Genomic DNA, 18,616 nt, shown 5'->3' with positions numbered 1-18,616 from the left:
AATACCTGACGTTTATTAAACAACCAATACACCCGCATGAACAGGTATAGATAGATATATTATCCAGAATGTTCGGGACTGTGGTTTTTCCAGCTTATGAGTTATTATGTAATTTGTAACACCATGCTGTAAATATACTAATTCATTTTAAATATTACTCCAGTATTGTGTTCCCTGACATTAAATTGATTTTTATGAACAAATTGGTTATTTGACGTTATTACTGTAAAGTAACATTATTTACTGTTTTCTCTTTCTGGACATTAGAAGTTTCTGGATAACAGGTTTCTCTATAAGAGATGACATATTCATTCTATATTAGGATAGTTTTTTGTTATGAACATTATTGAATATAAATCGTTGATATCAACAAAGTGTTGTACAGTATAAGCCACTGAAAGAAGCAAGGAATAGTGTGGTTAAAGTCTTTATTTGCTTCATGGATATTTTGAGACATAGGGGTATATTTACTAAGCGTCAGTTTCGACAAACTGGCAATTCTCTGTGGTCATTTTTTAAAATGCCAATTTTGTTGAAGACAAAGCCAATCTGGCTTTGCCTTTAGTAAAATTGCCATTTTAAGAAAATGACAGCAAACCGACACTTAGTAAATATACATGGAATTACCTTTTAAATAAAACACGAGGATGAATAGACATTAGGGGCTAGATTTACTAAACTGCGGGTTTGAAAAAGTGGAGATGTTGCCTTTAGCAACCAATCAGATTCTAGCTGTCATTTATTTAATTCTACAAAATGATAGCTAGAATCTGATTGGTTGCTATAGGCAACATCTCTTAGCCCTTACCCTTAGGAATGTGTTTATTACATGTATGTATTATATTGTGTGTAAATGTTTTTATTACATGTGCATTTGTGAGCATATAAATGTGCTCAACCCTATCAGATGCGTCTGATTAGTATCCCATTACAAGCACAGGATAGTGCACCTACGCCCCGCCTACTGTTTCGGGATTCCCTGCCCTATTCACAAACTGAGCCATGATTAGTCTCAGGACCCTCCAGCCTGGATGTTCTATGCTTTGTACCCAAGGAATGAAACGCACCATGTCTACTTATTGTTTATGCTAATGCATACATGTAGGTTTGCCTTGCACTGACCTGCATTTATCTTTGTTATGTGAATGTCATTTTATTTCGTACCTCTCCATATCCACTTGCACCAAAGCAAAACCTAGGTGTTCAGTGCACGTTGACAAAAGCAGAACCAACTTCTCTCTAAACAATTTACATTTCCTAAAGACTTTGAGGTATAATTTACTAAACTGCAGGTTTGAAACCGTGGAGATGTTGTCTATAGCAACCAATCAGATTCTAGTTATCATTTGTTTAGTACATTCTACAAAATGACAACTAGAATCTGATTGGTTGCTATAAGGAACATCTCCACTTTTTCAAACCCGCAGTTTAGTAAATATAACCCTAGTTGTTGTGAGAAAAAAAACAAATACGATAACAAGTGAAACTGTAAATACCTCAACAACGCTTTTGGTATATGTGTCAATTCGAGGGCCAAGCTTTAGAACATCAAGCTGACTCTGAAGACATTGTAAGTCTATGAGAGTTCTTGGATCCTGAAACAAAGTGTAATGCGAGTTTAAATTGTGATAGGACTATATAATGCAAAAAAAAAAAAAATTTGACAAAAAAAAGCATGGGAGCACTAAATTGTACATGTGCAAAGATGACAATTGTGACGCTGAATTATTTAAACACCTTCTACCTACAAATATCCCTGCTTTGTAGCTTGTTTTCCAAATGTATCAGTTTAATATAGGTAACCGTAGCTTTCAGCAGACACAAACCCGTGGACAACTGGAAAATAAAGTATAAAATATTATTCTTCATCCCCCCTGTTGCATCTGAATGATGAACATGTTATAGCAATAAATCACGTTGGCTGTACGGATTTTACGGATGTTAATTCCGAGTCACATTACACACCAAGGTGTAGACTGCAACAGTCATTTAAATGAATGGCGCTCTGATCAGTACATATAGATGCGCATGATATTTTAATGAATTTGTCACAAAAGCCGGATAGTTGGAATGGTCTTGATCTCTGCTTGAGTGACAGCTACCCCCATAGAGGTGCGGAGTCTAGCGGAAGAGAGGTATTCATCAGGGATTCCTGCAAGGGAATATGGTCTTAGCTGCTCTCAACTGCAGGTCGCGAACCTCTAAGGGGCGCAGAGCAGATAATACGGAGAACCACATAGTAGCTGTAAGGCAGAATGGAATGTAGCCTCAGGTGTATGGAATTCCGGAACAGGACGGATGCTGTGCGATGATCAACAGTATAGCCACGTATCCCGATCGTAGGATAGGCTGAGCAGGTAGTAATGCGCAGCGATGAGCTGCGGGGAGCGGAAGTGCTGAGATCCACACAGGTGTTATAACTCTGGAACAGGACCAATGGTGAGTGATACTCTGCAGTGAGGTCCTGACTGTGGAATAAGCTGAACAGGTAATGCTGTGAAGCCATGAACTGCGGAGAGCAAAAGCACCGAGATCCACACAGGTGTTATAACTTCTGGAGCAGGACCAATGACAAGCGAAGCTGCAGCCGATGAACGAACGGCCTAACTCACAGAGGAACAGAGGAAAGTATGAGCACGGACGGAAGTCAGAGGAGATGCTTCCTATTAGGTAGCGAGACCTGATGATCTGACACCCAGATCATCAGGTGATCGTCCTATCACCGTGGTGCAGAGGTTTTAAAGGTTCCCGGGGTTGCGCATGTGCAGAATGCTTGGCAAGATGGCGTCTGAGGATAGAAGAACCCCAGGCTGTACAACAGATAGCAGTAACCACGGGAAACCCATGTATACAAGGATCAGAATGGAACTAAACCGGTGAGATGTGTCTCCTAATGTGATGCTGCTGAATGCAGGAAAATCATTTAGAAAAAACACATATGCGATTTTGATGCTCTTTTTCGCGAGTTGACCAATGCTGGACTCATTAAACTGAATGCAGTCACGCTTAACTCATGAAATACCCATGGACATCACTCACCTGGAAATAAATACCAGCAGAGCTGACATCCTACTGCGTACATTCTGCCATTGTGAAGACTAGAGAGTCATAAATCATTTTCATTTTTAAAGCTACACTTTGCACAATTACAAATTCCTCTAATTTGTGCACAAAGTACACTAATAGGTTTGGTAAATGATCTTGAATACGAAATAAATCCTTACTGATATCAGGCCTATTGCTTTGCTAACAACAAGCAATGAATGTGATCATTGTTCATGATAAATTGGTTACTATGTGTTATTGTTCTATTTGTCTCTCAGAGCAATGTATTATTTAAACCAAACCAAGCAATATAGCAATAACCTATTATCAAGACCAATGTGCAGAGAAACAGAGCTCTCTCTACAGAATAACATTTCATTTTATTGGACATTTATAGAAAAATAACGTGAGAATAGTCCCGAGTTACTAGTCGTCACAGTAATATAAATTATTTGTATAATTATTAATATGTTAAATCCTGGATCACAGTTTATATATCATTCCGCTCACTGACTACACATAATGTAAAGCTTAAACAAAGAGTGGCTATACAGCCGTTGTGGAACTACAAGTCCCAGCATTTCCTGACAGCCAGAGGGTCTCCAACTGTTGTGAAACAACAAGTCCCGGCACTTTCTGCTGACTTGTAGTAATATATGACTAGAACATACCAATACACTTACTATCATTTATCTGATATACATAAATCCAATACACCTATTATGTGTTATACCGTATAAACCTAATAAGAAGACTCCACAGCTTGTAGAGCGCACAGGAGGTGGCTGTACAGCTGACGTGCTCAGGATGATGTTCTATGAGCCATTAGTATGCCAGTCAGTAACGAGACACACAGGGAATGTACAGTACCCTGCAGGAATATTCATTCTCCTCTGTGTTTTTCACCCCAGTGATTGTATCTGGTCTCTGCTCAGTCTGCTGTGCTCAGAACACAGGGGAGATCTTCATGAACATATCCTTACATCGCTTTGTAGATACATACATAAGACCTTGCTGTAATAAACTGTTTTCCCCACTTGTGTCCTCTTCCCTGCCGCAGTTCTCCATTGACCACCAATACAGGCTGTGAACAGCCCAGTAATGCAGATGTTTCAGACATGCTATGACTGTGGAGGGAGATATTGTGCTGCATATAAACACTTCCTGTCAGTAATCTAATTGGAGGATACTGGGGTCAGCATCTCCGCAGCCTGATGTGACTGATACCAGAGAACATTAGCTTACATTCAGCTGCACACATAATGTAAATTCAATGTAAAATAGCTATGTCAAGGTATGAGGATGTCTCCATATGTCTGTAATTGGCATCAGTAACTTCTTTATGTAAAGCTAGTTACACTGAGAGCCGACCGATACGGTCACTGTCCAATGTGCCCAGTGACTGACCACAATTAGGGGTAGATTTATACAACCTGCTACAAAAGAACAGCGGAGGTGGTACCAATAGCAGCCAATCAGATTCTAGCTATCATTTTCTAGAACGTACTAGATAAATAGTGGTTTGTGTCTAATTGGTTGCTATGGGCAACACCTTTTTCATTCTAGAAGATTTGATACATTTACCCCATGTGTTGACTTAGCCACCCCTATTGGCAACATACCCTAAGGGGCATATTCAATTGTTCCCATTTTCCGCGGCATAAAAAGTATTGCCGTTATTACGGTAATACTAAGCCGGATTTCAGCTCGCAGCTCCCTGAGCCGCAAGCTGAAATCCAGCGTGAAAGGTACCGTAATAATGGTATTTACGCGCACTATTACCGTAATGATGATAATAGTGTGCGCGCCACGTTACTTTGGCCAGTAACGCGAAAAATTGAATATGCCCCATAAAGTATAAAGAACATTGTTACTTTGTAGACAAAAATATAATAATAAAAATGTTATCTCTCTAAAGTGCACTATTTTGGGTCAATTTAAAGTTATTAATACTTAGCATTACACCTTATCAAGTGGTTGCATATAGATAATTATCTGGGAATGCCCAATTATCCAGACTAAAATTAAATGTTTCAAATATATTCTGTACTGGAGCTGAAAAGAATAATATTTCCTCCTCAGCTGCATGTTATGTTGGGTAGCACCGGAGAGCACAGTGTTCAGTACTATGGATAATAACCTGGATTGATTAATTCTGTGATTAGTAGGAATAAAGAGGATTCAATTTCTTTAAATAAATCAGTGGCAAAATAGGAGGATCTTCATGGTAATAAATGAGAAAGATCTCTATAATGCAAAAGAAAAAATTCTTGCAAACGAAACTCAAAGGCTAAAAATCACTTTAAAAAGAAGCTCACAGCCTGTAATAACCACAAAGCTTGGACACCTACATTGGTATCTGCAGTCTTCAAGTCAGCAATACAAGTGGCAGCAAGATGTGGGTATTTTATTTCAATTGACAGACGTGCAAGTTCAATCAGCAAAGGAATTCTGTAGATAAATAGAAACATAGTAGATAGAAAACTAGGGCATAAAAAACAAACAATGTTTAATGTAGTGCTAAATATTAACTGCAGAAATGAAAACTGTATATTATACACAATAGTACAAAATCCAATGCAAGTTTGGCATAGGTGTCCTAACAGAAAATAAGTCCTATCAGGAGTACCAGGTGTTCCCGAAATGGGTATTGTTGTTACTGAGGGGCAGTGCACATTAGCTTAAAACATCATACATCTGAATGATTAGTTTACACCCATATATTTCCAGGATTCATAAACAGGGGAAAGCCTGGGAGCGTCAGTGCAAGTTTAAAACAAGATTTTTGTGTACTTATGTTAAATCCTTTTCACTAATTCCATTGGGAGACAGTGACCATGGGGGATATAGAGGCACCATGCATGAGGGAGAGAGGGAGAGGGGGAGAGAGGGAGAGAGAAACAACAATCCTCTAAAAACAAACTGTGTAAGTGTGTAAGGGTGGGCACAGTATCCCCCAATGGATTCAGAGAAAAGGATTTAACGTAAGTACAAATACCCTGTTTTCTCTTACATCCTATGGGGGACACTGGCGATGGGACTTACCAAATAGATAGACACACAATACATACAGATGAGACATAAACAACAGCTTTAGTGCACAAACATAATGGAAAATGATTGCGCAAACACAAGAACAACTTCAATGAGTGGAGGGCAGAGCGCACACTTAAACCTCTCTCACTCTAATTCTTCACTCAGAAGAGATATAGAGGAGGAGAAGCTGCAGATGTCCGTTTCTGACAGTTTTGGCAGACTTTTTTGTTATCCAGTGAGGAAAGGCTGTTGAGAAGGTGATTGGCTGTCTGTGGTAGCAGTGCAGGGTACCTGCCCCTACACGTGAAGAGGTTATTGAAAAAAGAAAAGAAAACAAATTCCTTGGCTGCCAGAGGCAGCCCTGATGAAAGGCCCCCTAATCAGAAAAACTGAGTTCCCTGCAGGAAGGGGTTAGTGAAGGGGGAGGAGTTTTAGGGCTAGATTTACTAAGCTGCGGGTTTGAAAAAGTGGGGATGTTCCTATAGCAACCAATCAAATTATAGCTTTCACTTATTTAGTACTTTCTACAAAATGACAGCTAGAATCTGATTGGTTGCTATGGGCAACATCCCCACTTTTTCAAACCCACAGCTTAGTAAATCTAGCCGCTAGTCTTGGTGAAGAAAATTTAACGTGCCAAACTCCTGCCTATCATCATGACAAACATTTATTTATATAGCGCCAGCAAATTCCGCAGCGTTTTACAATTGTCCATTTCAGCTTTTCAACCCATCTTAACAACTATATAGCACAGAATTTAGTTTGAGTGATGCGATGAGGGGGAAAGTATTACATTACTAAATTTATTTTTTAACAATGTTTTAGAAAACAGATTTAATATTATATGTGACTGTAATACTTCACAGGTAAAACACCTACTTTGTAGCACAATATATATTACTACATTATAGGACGAATATACACACTTTGCAAACCACACAAAGTATAACACCAAGCATACTACACAAAGAAACACACACCATGCTTACTGTAACAATAATATCAATATCATTTAATGGAGAAACTATTCCGAAGGGTTCCATAACAGTTGTGTAATAAAACCAGAGACAGGGAAAACATGAAAGAATGGCAGGAGGATTGTGGTTCAGAAGAGGGACATTTATTATGTGCACTAATTACAACATAAAACTATTATGTTAAACAAACAACCCTATAAATCTAAACTAACAGATTAACTTACTTTTCAGAAGTGGATAAATTCAAAGCAGATTCTTCGCCAGAAGTTGCCAACATTTTATAAATCTCATTTAGGCTTATTAAAATTTCCTTTGGTGTAAAACCGTTATCAAGCTGCCTAGAAAAAATAAGGAATAAAAAATACAATACAATTTGTAGTACTGTAAATACATAATAGTACATAAATACATAAATGCACCAACATGCAAAACCAAGATTTAGTTTTGCGGCACAAGAAGTATGGGGGGGGGGGATTCTCTGTTTTGCACAGCAATTTTCTTCCCACAAAGGGAGATGTCAGTATTCAGGAATCACCCTAATACTTTCACCTTTTACCTCTTCCAGTTGTACGCTTATGGGGCAGCCCATTTTTGACCACTGTAATAAAAACCTTCACACGCTGTGACTTTGATGGGGCAGGTTCAACCGCCAGGATGGATGTGCACCTATGAGAACGCTAGGTGAACAAATAGAAAGGTTCTGTGCTTTGCGCTTTCATAAATCACCTTTACTGTCTGCAGATCACAGAATCATTATCATATCTGTGTGGTCTGTGTTCAACAGCAGTTGGAAAATCACACATGATCCTTTTATTATTGTGAAGACCCTAACATTACTCATAATTTAATAATTTAAAAGTTAAACTCAATTTTCTATACTATAATCAATAAAATACAAGTGTTCACACCGTGCGATTTTGGTTAATTCGGCCAGTTTGACCTATTGTACAATCAGCGAGCTCCTGATTAATAATATACAATCAAATCCTGGATCAGATTTGATGGGAACAATAAACCAAAGAAAGATGACCGTCATTACCAAACTGTAATAAATGCAACGTGTGACGTCAAACTGCACTGGGAATAACTGTTACAGTAGCGATATGACCAGATATTCAGGAGTGAGCACAACATTTCTGGGTTTAATTACTCTTCGCTAAACAATACACTAAACTAAACAATAATATTTTAAATATCATAGTCCAAATAGCAGGATAACTAAATAATGGAGCTCAAAGATCCCCAAGGCCCCAATACTAACATCACAATTGGCTTACAGAAATGTATGTGTTATATTACATATGTATGTGTTTTGTTTGTTTTACATCATTTCTGGTATCTGAGGGACCTTAAAATTCCATTATCCTGTTCTCCTCCTATTTCAATGATGAAATATGGAATGTTATTACATAGTTGGTCATTATTTCCGGCTTCACTCACATACATTTCTATTCACAGTGGAGAATTCACTAATGGGCATCACAAGCCGTCAGATACTACAAAACGATCAGTCTATCTCCTATCACTTTAACCAATCATAGAAGATCAGTGTTAAAATCCCCGGCTGTCAACAGATGGCGATTACGGATTTTTGACTCATACTGTTCTCTTTCTCTATTCTTTTTCCATTCAATTAATATATTTTTCTTATCCATTTTTTGTTCACCCCTTGTATGTCTTATTTATTACAATCAATTTCACAAAGGGGTTGATTTACAGTTAGGTGCAAATTGTGCCCAAATACAGAATTCATAGCTGAGCAATCCGTGGTGTACTATAAGGGGTGCAAATATAAACATTTTTCTATTACATTTTAGATATACCTGCCTACCCTTCCAGAATGTCCCGAGAGGGAAGCCTTTCTCCTGGACCCAGCCCACATTCTGGTGACAATGATGCGATGCACCGTGAATCGATCACAGCATTTCACTGTGGGGATAACGTTACACAACCTCCGGCACTACGACTATCTCCACTTGCCTCTGGCAGAGGCATAAAGTTGGCAAGTATGATTTTAGAGTTGGGCCACACCTCCCTCAAAACTCTAAATCAGGTTATACATTCTACAATTCCCCCAATGCAGCACAAAATGTTTTTTCCAAGTGCAGATTTTGCACCCAGTACTTGGATTTGCTCCTATATAAGCCCCAGAATGTATACAGGTATGCAAATAAATAAATCCAGTTGTACTAAACTACCCCCAAAAGCTATCATCATCATCACCATTTATTTATATAGCGCCACTAATTCCACAGCGCTTTACAGAGAACTCACCCACATAAGTCCCTGCCCCATTGGAGCTTACAGTCTAAATTCCCTAACACACACAGACAGACGGACACAGAGACTAGGGTCAATTTGTAAGCAGCCAATTCACCTACCAGTATGTTTTGGAGTGTGGGAGGAAACCGGAGCACTCGGAGGAAACTCACGCAAACACAGGGAGAACATACAAACTCCTCACAGATAAGGCCATGGTTGGGAATTGAACTCATGACCCCAGTGCTGTAAGTCAGAAGTGCTAACCACTTAGCCACCTATAGACACAATACCTCCATTATAACTCTAAGGAGCATTTTTTGCAACTAAATATAAACATGTTTATACTTACGATCTCAGCTTCTGAATTTTATAGATAACTGACAAAGCTCCTGAACTTTTGGTTTCCTTAGCTGCTTTAGCAGAATCAATTAACTTGTGATTCACCTTAATGTAACAAAACAATTCATTATTCATTGCAACAGAAAACAAACATTAAATGCACTTTGCATGTATAGATCTAATTGACTAGTCACATGGATAGAGGCGGTTTACATAAATGATTAGAAGAAGCGCTACAGTATTTATACGCAGGTCTTCATGGACCAAACATCACCGCGATCCTCAACTCAGATTCACATGAACGAACAGCATCAACTCTAAATGTTGATGTGTGATTCTGTTAATGACTTTAGTGGCTATTTTGTAAAGGATGTTATAGAACATTTTATTTTTCTGGCCTATTTTCAGAAAAAAAGAAATAAATGCTCAGAGGCAAATGACTTGTGGCTCCTCAGCCATTGTGGAAACAGAAGTCCCAGCGTATTCTGTTGGCCCGAGGTGTAGAATACATGCTGACAATGCTGCAGAACCACAGGCTGCCTACCTCTGTTTTATATATTATTAATGAAAATCTCCACACACATCAATAGCCTATAACATGCACTAATATGTAGGGTGGATATGGTAATTGATAAAAATGTTGCATATCTTAATGAATAAAGTCCCTTTTAAAACCATAAGCTAACTCATACTTAAATGAGTGTACTAGTTAACCAGAACGTGAATATCCAAGGTTCTGCGGAGAAAGATATGATTAGCTGTTTGTCTTTTTAAACATACTGTCTTCCCATGACAGTACAGCATACATTACTGCTGCTTCGATATAAAACCTACGGACTACACTATATGGAAAGGATTTTCTCAGAAATATGAAAGCATCCACTGACCAACTAAAATAAGTTTGTTTTGAATGATAAAATATGTATGTTTAGGTTTAATTTATGTATTTAAAAGGAAATAAAAAGTAATCTTATTTGGAAAGTCTGAAATTTACACCTTAGTAGTAAAGCTTACAGAATGCTAGCATTTTAAATTGACAACATTTGTTTATAGAAATATATCACTCTGACTTACTAATAGAATACAGGGGTCCATGCACTTACCATTTTAGCAAAGAGCAGGGGGTACTTCTGAGGAACATTGGCCTTGATGAAGTCAGCAGCCAGTGATGCCCATTCTACAGACTCCTTCATTTTCTGGGCATCTAGTAAACACTCCAGCAGCTCTCTAACAACAGACAACAGCATCTGCCTGTGAGTGATTTGCTACAAACATTTTACTCAAAGTCCAGAACTCATGTGTCAATCCTCAAAGGACAATTGGAACATCACAAATTAAACCTCATCCCTGAAAATTTCTCACTTGGGGATCAGAGTTACACCCAAAACGTCAGGTCCCCCAATGTCTGCCGGGTGGCAGATTTACATCACTCCCGCTGGAAGCGTGTTGTCAGTGCCCAATGCTCTGTCTCTATGTAAAAAATCAAGTTGGTACAACCAAAGACAAGGAGAGCAGCTCCAGGAGCACACCAGACAACCAAAGACCTGCTGCATCTCGTGGAATGCAGGTAGGCAAACTTCTGGCATGGGAATAGACTTATGACATCCCACCCAAAATTTAAACTTTAGCCTTTAGGTTGCACACTAGAAAACATACCTCTAACACCCTGCGCCCCCTATGCATTCCTTTATTAATACGTAGCCTATTCTATGTGTCCTGAAAAAGCCAATTTGTGGGATAAAAATACAGGCCATCAAGGCACATGAACCACTAACATTTTAACTACTCTTGATCTAACAGTTCTGAGGTACACTCAGATGTAAAAACAAAAAAATATTATATATATATATATATATATATATATATATATATATATATATATATATATATAGTATTTAAATGCTGCAAGTTACTTGCATTTTTAACGTTGTGTTACATACCTTCTAGGGGTTAACAAATGGCCCATTCACGTAAAGGGCCCATGCAATGGTCTATTCATCCACTGGGATAGTGTGTTATGTAAAGAAAACCACTTTGAAATGAACATCCTATGGAAATGATTGGGCCATTGACATGAATGGAGATGCACAGCATTGTTAATTGGTTTCACATCAACAGAGATTTAATTAATCTTTAGGTCTACCCTCACTGCCTGCCAATCACATCGCAGCTAGCCTGAGAAATGTCTGCGATTGGCTGAGTAGGTAAGGGGAATCCTGATTAATACAGATCAGTGTGGCTCTTAGCGGAGGACTTCATCTATTGGGGGGGGAAGTCTCGTGGATTACAAATAAGATCTATTTTGAATTATAAATGAAGAAGATTTATGTGGATTACATAAGAAGATTTTCCAGTGAATCTGTAATTAAGAATCTATTGCTTGAAACGCATTTGACATAATCAGGCTATTGAAGTGAATGAGAAAGCACCAGGCGGCTTGCATCCTGGGCAACACATGCAAACGTATCCAGCCCATATAACCGCAGCTGAACTGCTAAGCAAACACCTTTGTGTTTTCACATGTGGGTTACACTTTAATTTGTTGCTCTAAAACGCAATGGCTGTGGGTAAGGGCCCCAAAGAAAAAAGTTAAATAAAGAAGTACAATAGAATTATAATTTCAAAAAAACCCAAAAAATGACCCTGTCTCCTCCCGGCACAAAGCAGACTATATCAGCCACTCTCCAAGACACGGACACATTATTAATAGCTGTCACACACTCATCTTACGCAAATGAACGCGGCTTGAAAACCCACAAAACAAACACACATGTTTGACTGCTCACATCAGCCTTGTACACCCTTGATTAATAATTTGTGCACTCATGTGCTTTACACCAACTGCAGTTAAATTAAAAGTGAAAGTAAAGTGAGAATATCTATTGGAACAATTTACATAATGTCCATAAAATATAAAGATATTTATTCCATACTTGCCAACTCTGGCAAGCTGTCCTGCGTGAAATCAGGGGGGAGGTGGACATGTGGGGGCGGGGCTCCATGAATCATGTAATTTGGCCCCGCCCACTAGACGGTATCACACTTTTGTAGTCTATTACAGCAGGGGGCAGGGCCACAATGACGCACAACTCGCGTCCTACGCCCCGTCCCTTAAGTAATGAGCAGGAACAGAAACCAGGAGGTTGCCCTGCTCTCTCGGAAGTCCGGGAGAACTCCCAGAAATTTATATATAACATTCCGGGAGAGTAGGCAACTATGATTTATTCCAAGATGCTAAAGCTGCTCTAAAAGATATGTCTATCTGTGCCTAGGCAAAGTAACAGAATGTCTATTCTATAATAATGTGACAATTAGCCTGGTCATTAAAGGGTGAAAATCCTCCAATCACGTGGTTAAAAAAAGACTGTTAAGGTTGATAACTAGCACAACTTACAACATTAGGTCTGCTCTCCAGGTCTTGTCAACATCCTCAGTGTCACCCAAGGCCTTAACAACACTAACAAGGCTGGAAATAATCAGATGACGACTTCCTGGCTTCAGAAATGGGCGCACCATTTGCCAGTACAAGACAGATGCATTATATACCAAGAAATGATACCTGGAAATAAGCATAATAATGTCATGTAGTTGAAGCGAAGCACACTGAGCAGACAGTTACAGTATATTTAGTGAATAAAAATACAATGATATAGTTCAAACCTCTGGTTTTGCTTTGCAAAATCAATTGATTTAAGATAATATGCCACAGACTTCTCCAATTCATCCTGAAATTTGATGAAAGAATATTAAACACAACATGTTTAAAAAATATGGAATGAATATTTAATGGTATTGAATTAATAGGATACATATCTTTGGGTATATAAAAAAAACAAATGCTATTGAAATTATTAAAATTCCATATCTACCTTGCACATAGGGGGTTACATGTATGACTAGATACAAAGCCTGTAACAGCTGACAATATGGAATAATATAAGAAGCTGACATTGTAAGCTAAGACTAGAGATGGTTATGAGCAGGCAAGAGAGAAACAGATCAGAATAGGATGGTGATGGGGAGAGAGAGAGGAAGAGAGAAGAAAAGAAGAGAGAGAGAGAGAGAGAGAGGAAGAGAGAAGAAAAGAGAGAAAGAAAGGGAGAAAGAGAAAAAGAAAAAAGAAAAGTAAAGAAAAGAAAAGAAAGGAAAGAAAAATAAGATGAAGAAGAGAGAGGAAAATAGATGATGAAGAGAGAGAGAGAAAACAGAGAGAAGGAAAAGAGGAGAGAAGAAAAGGGAGACGGAGAGAGAGGGGAGAAAGAGAAGAAAAGGGAAAGAGGAGGAAAAACAAAAAAGAAAATAAATAAAAGAGTGTAAGAAAGAGAAAAAGAGGAGAGAGAGAGAGAGGGAGAGAGAGGGAGGGGGGGAGAGAGAGGGAGGGGGGGAGAGAGAGGGAGGGGGGGAGAGAGAGGGAGGGGGGGGAGAGAGAGGGAGGGGGGGAGAGAGAGGGAGGGGGGGAGAGAGAGGGAGGGGGGGAGAGAGAGGGAGGGGGGGAGAGAGAGGGAGGGGGGGAGAGAGAGGGAGGGGGGGAGAGAGAGGGAGGGGGGGAGAGAGAGGGAGGGGGGGAGAGAGAGGGAGGGGGGGAGAGAGAGGGAGGGGGGGGGGAGAGAGGGAGGGGGGGGGAGAGAGAGAAGGGGGGGGAGAGAGAAGGGGGGGGGAGAGAGAAGGGGGGGAGAGAGAGGGAGAGAGGGAGAGGTAACAGAAAGAAAAAAGAATAAGAGAGAGGGAGAGAGAAGAAAAAAATAGAGGAGAAGAAAATAGGGAGGAGAGAAAAATAGAGAATGAGACGAGAGGGGGAGAGGGGAAGAGAGAAAGAGATGGAGAAGGGAGAGGGTGAAGAGGAAGAGAGAGAGAACAGTATGTTGTGCATATTCTACATATACAGCAAGGCACAGTGCAGCAACACACTTAGTACAACACACAGGCACATTATCCATTCAGCTTTATTGACATTTGATAATTAAAAACAAAGCAGCAGCTTTAAGATGTAAAACATTTGGCAGACGGTACTGTACCACATTATCAGCAGTATGGGGAGTGTGTAATTGGGCTTTGCACAGGTATGCCCTTCCAAAAAATTGGTTTGAAGGCGGCTGACTTTTAAAATACATCTGAAGGCAGTCTTTGCTCACTGCAGGATTTCCAAGCTGCAACAAAGTAAAATCACAGAAAAGAGCCAATTATTTCTCAGCTACAACTCAAATATTACAGAAAATAAATACTGTGCAAAAAAAAACAGTCTGTGCCCAAATGGAAGTTATTACAAACGCTGACTTCTAGACAAGCACGTGGGTGTAATCCGCACATTGCAAAGTACAAAATCAATATGCTGCACAAAGCAGTAGCAGTTTGTGAAGGTCACTTTCTCATACTATTACTTGTGCGATTAGTTTTGTCAAGTTTATATAAGAAAATCAAAGCTTCGTAAAAATAGGCATTTTAGAGATTTACCTATTCCAGTGAATTATCTACTCATAATACCATAAAACATACAGTAATACCTATGTTACCGATGTAATATCCTAACTATCTGTCTACAAATGTACCTCCCACACTCCAAAAACATACTGGTAGGTTAATTGGCTGCTAACAAATTGACCCTAGTCTGTGTGTCTGTGGCTGTGTCTCTGTCTGTGTGTTTGTGTGTTTGTGAATTTAGACTGTAAGCCCCAATGGGGCAGGGACTGATGTGAGTGAGTTCTCTGTACAGCGCTGCAGAATTAGTGGTGCTATATAAATAAATGGTAATAATAATAATAATAATAATAATAATAATAATAATCATCCATTGTCCCTGGCATTGTATGCAAACTAGAGGGCGGAGACAGATTTAGTAATCATCATGGATTAAACAGAAAGATGTTATCTCCATTATAGCAAGAAAGGTAATTACAAATTGTTATCAAATATTTTAAAGACAACTATGTTACTTTATGTGGGGATGTCTAATATACAAGATCATTTGCCTGAAACACTTGTAGACATGGCAGCTAGCAGGACTGTGCTAGAGCTGCCCAGGGTGCAACACTGAAGTGGGGTCCAGTTTATCAATATTTTAGGTTTGTTTGGTTAAAATTGAGGGCTGGGGGGGGCAGTAGTTCTCCATCTCACTCCAGGCGATAACATTTTAAGTTACGGCTCTAGATGTTAGTAAGGGCGCAATAGAGCTTCTCTCACCACGGCACTATATGGAGTTTATATACGTGTGTATCTGTTCAGAGGGAATTACTAGACTTTGAAAAAAGCTATATTGTATTTAAATACATCTCAACATTTAAAATAAACAAAGAGGGAGCCTACAAAAGATATACTAGGGACAGAACTCCTTTTAGATATCAGTCTTCTGGATGTCTGTGTCCCCAGTTTAGAAGTGGGCAGATAGAGGACAATATGCAGCCAAATCATCATCAGTGACAGTGTCATGGTGTGTGGAATGGAATGTAGGCAAGCAGGAAGCCATAGACTGAGAGATAGATAGTAGAAGGAGCAGGGTCCCCCCAACAGCACAGAATATTGATGCTCCTGCCAAAGTGATGCATGGTTTCATACTCTCCTCACTATTAAACAAAGTTCATTCTCTCAACTTGTTTCACGCATTCATAGATATGTGCATTTAATGTGTGGATAAAAACTAGCATTAAACCCATATAACTAAGCCCAGCTACAAACTCAGCAAAGTACAGAAAATTGTTCCAATACAATAGAAAAATTAAAAGCCAAGCCAGAACTTTTGAGAGCTAATGAAGATTTTTCTCAGAAATCATTGCCTTGGGTATAAAAAGGCGCAATATAAAAATAAAGAGACATAGTAGGATTTAGGTCCAAATGAGGGATGTGTCTACAAAAGAGGTGCAGTTGGATGATATTAGTTGGTGCATGAGGCTCCAAGAGAACAAACAGTAATGACCAGGATTATCCTACCAGGAGGACACAGCTGTCAACTCACAACTGGTTGTAGAACTGGCATTACGTCTCACAAAAGCTTGTTATTGTGAACAAGGTGAGGCACTGTACTTATCATCATCATCATCATTTATTTATATAGCGCCACTAATTCCGCAGCGCTGTACAGAGAACTCATTCACATCAGTCCCTGCCCCATTGGAGCTTACAGTCTAAATTCTCTAATATAGACACATACACACACACATAGACATATACATATACATACGTACGTGTCCTTCAACATTCCAGCTTTTCACATCTACTGGATTGAGAAATGTATCCTGTCTATAGCCACAGGTATGGTGCTACTGTCGGTGTACAAGTTCATGTTATGTGGATCAGCTGTTACAGAACTACATCTCCCAAGATGCTCTCCTAGCAGCTAGAAAGGTGCTATTGAAGAAACAATTCCGATAGTGGCACCAAGGCTATAGATTAGATCTCAAATATTAATTCCATCAGCTCACTCACTCAATGCACATAGGAGGAACTACAAATAGTAGATCGCAAAACTTTATCACATAAAGCAAGTGACGTGGAAACAGCACCTTACATATCACTAACTTTATTTGATAAAGGTTTGTTCTTATTATTTGCGCTTCCTCTATTTATAGATTAACGGATATATTTATAAGATAAGTGAAGCAGCAATAACACATCTATCACACATTGGAAGTGCTCACTTGTAGTTGAATATCAAAAGAATGTGTTTAATAACTCTTATCTGTAATTTAACTCCTGGGAGTAAATGTATCAAGCTGCGAGTTTCCGGCGGGTTTGAAAAGTGGAGATGTTGCCTATAGCAACCAATCAGATTTAAGCTGTCATTTTGTAGAATGCACTAAATAAATGACAGCTAGAATCTGATTGGTTGCTAGAGGCAACATCTCCCTTTTTCAAACCAGCCAAAAACTCGCATCTTGATACTGTTACCTCCTGGAAGCAATAACTGTGTGTCCACAACTCTTGATAAAATCCTGCCAAGCCAATGGTTTTCCGTATATTAATTCTACCACTTACTTGAAGGGCTTGTTCTGCACACAGGATGTATAAATCGGAGCTGAACTTTTCTGGTACATCTTTTTCTGATCCGTCCCTGTTAGCTGCTTTAATTAATTTGTAAGCATTGAGCAGGGCATCAGCATCTTGACAGGGGTTAGAATATAAGAGCACAGCATCTGTTACAACACACAATTACCAGCAATGATTCTCCCCGGCTCCCGCTTACAGACAGACACATGTACAATAGTCCCAGGCACTGGTGTCATTTTACTTATTAATTCTCAGTGAATTTATTAATGAGAAACCATACAAAACACAAAGTTTATGAAAATACCCAACTTAAAGGAAAAACATTATTTTAATGTCACATAATTGCAGGCGCGGGCTGGCAAAGCTAAGCCCGGCGAGCACACAGGCGGCCGCATCACATGACACGCGATGCGGCCGCTGTCAGACTGAGCGGCCCGGGAGCCCGATGCCGCCCGGCCCAGCCCCCCCCCTGCATAATTGTAATTCTATATTAAGTTACTGTTTTTCACTCAATTTGGTATTAATATGTGCAAAGGTCTCCTATACCTATACGAGTCAGGTCTTATAAGATAGTCATTCTTAGTATTCACGAATCACACATAGAAGGGTATATAAACAATCATTCAGTGTCTGTTAGCGTCCTGCTATTTAAAACTCACAAAAAGACATCCAACATCATACCCATGGTTTATCCTATTTAGCACTGGGGTCATGAGTTCGATTCCCGACAATGAATATCTGTGTGGAGTTTGTATCTGGGCTTCCAGTTCAACAACAAAACAATAAAAATATATATAAAAAAATATATTCAATTTTCTTTAAATGTTCCCCATAGGGGAATATGCTTTATTTAAATAACTAAATAAAGCATTTTTTATACGGTTTACTCTTGTTATCGTCATCCTGAGATAGCGACAGCGATAGGAGGACAGTCCTTGTTAAATTGGCTCCCCCATGCTTTGCATGGAGAAGCTTTCGCT

The 18,616-nt window shown here is 39.2% G+C and overlaps 1 protein-coding gene across 1 annotated transcript in view; it reads right to left on the bottom strand.

Annotated features, from left to right (window-relative positions):
* CFAP46 (cilia and flagella associated protein 46) overlaps positions 1 to 18,321 on the bottom strand; it is a 182,671-nt gene extending 164,350 nt beyond the window's left edge. The window contains exons 1-10 of the mRNA XM_075178258.1: positions 18,318 to 18,321; positions 17,625 to 17,782; positions 14,675 to 14,806; positions 13,320 to 13,384; positions 13,054 to 13,218; positions 10,763 to 10,886; positions 9,670 to 9,764; positions 7,283 to 7,396; positions 5,397 to 5,496; positions 1,497 to 1,595 (exon numbers count right to left, since the gene is read on the bottom strand). Of these exons, the coding sequence (XP_075034359.1) occupies positions 1,497 to 1,595; positions 5,397 to 5,496; positions 7,283 to 7,396; positions 9,670 to 9,764; positions 10,763 to 10,886; positions 13,054 to 13,218; positions 13,320 to 13,384; positions 14,675 to 14,806; positions 17,625 to 17,782; positions 18,318 to 18,321 (1,056 nt within the window). The remainder of the gene's footprint in view (positions 1 to 1,496; positions 1,596 to 5,396; positions 5,497 to 7,282; positions 7,397 to 9,669; positions 9,765 to 10,762; positions 10,887 to 13,053; positions 13,219 to 13,319; positions 13,385 to 14,674; positions 14,807 to 17,624; positions 17,783 to 18,317) is intronic.
* Between the last annotated feature and the right edge of the window lie 295 nt (positions 18,322 to 18,616).

This window comes from Mixophyes fleayi, chromosome 6 (genome assembly GCF_038048845.1).
Source record: "Mixophyes fleayi isolate aMixFle1 chromosome 6, aMixFle1.hap1, whole genome shotgun sequence".
Lineage (NCBI taxonomy): Eukaryota > Metazoa > Chordata > Amphibia > Anura > Limnodynastidae > Mixophyes > Mixophyes fleayi.
This window is presented reverse-complemented; position numbering and strand designations above follow the sequence as displayed.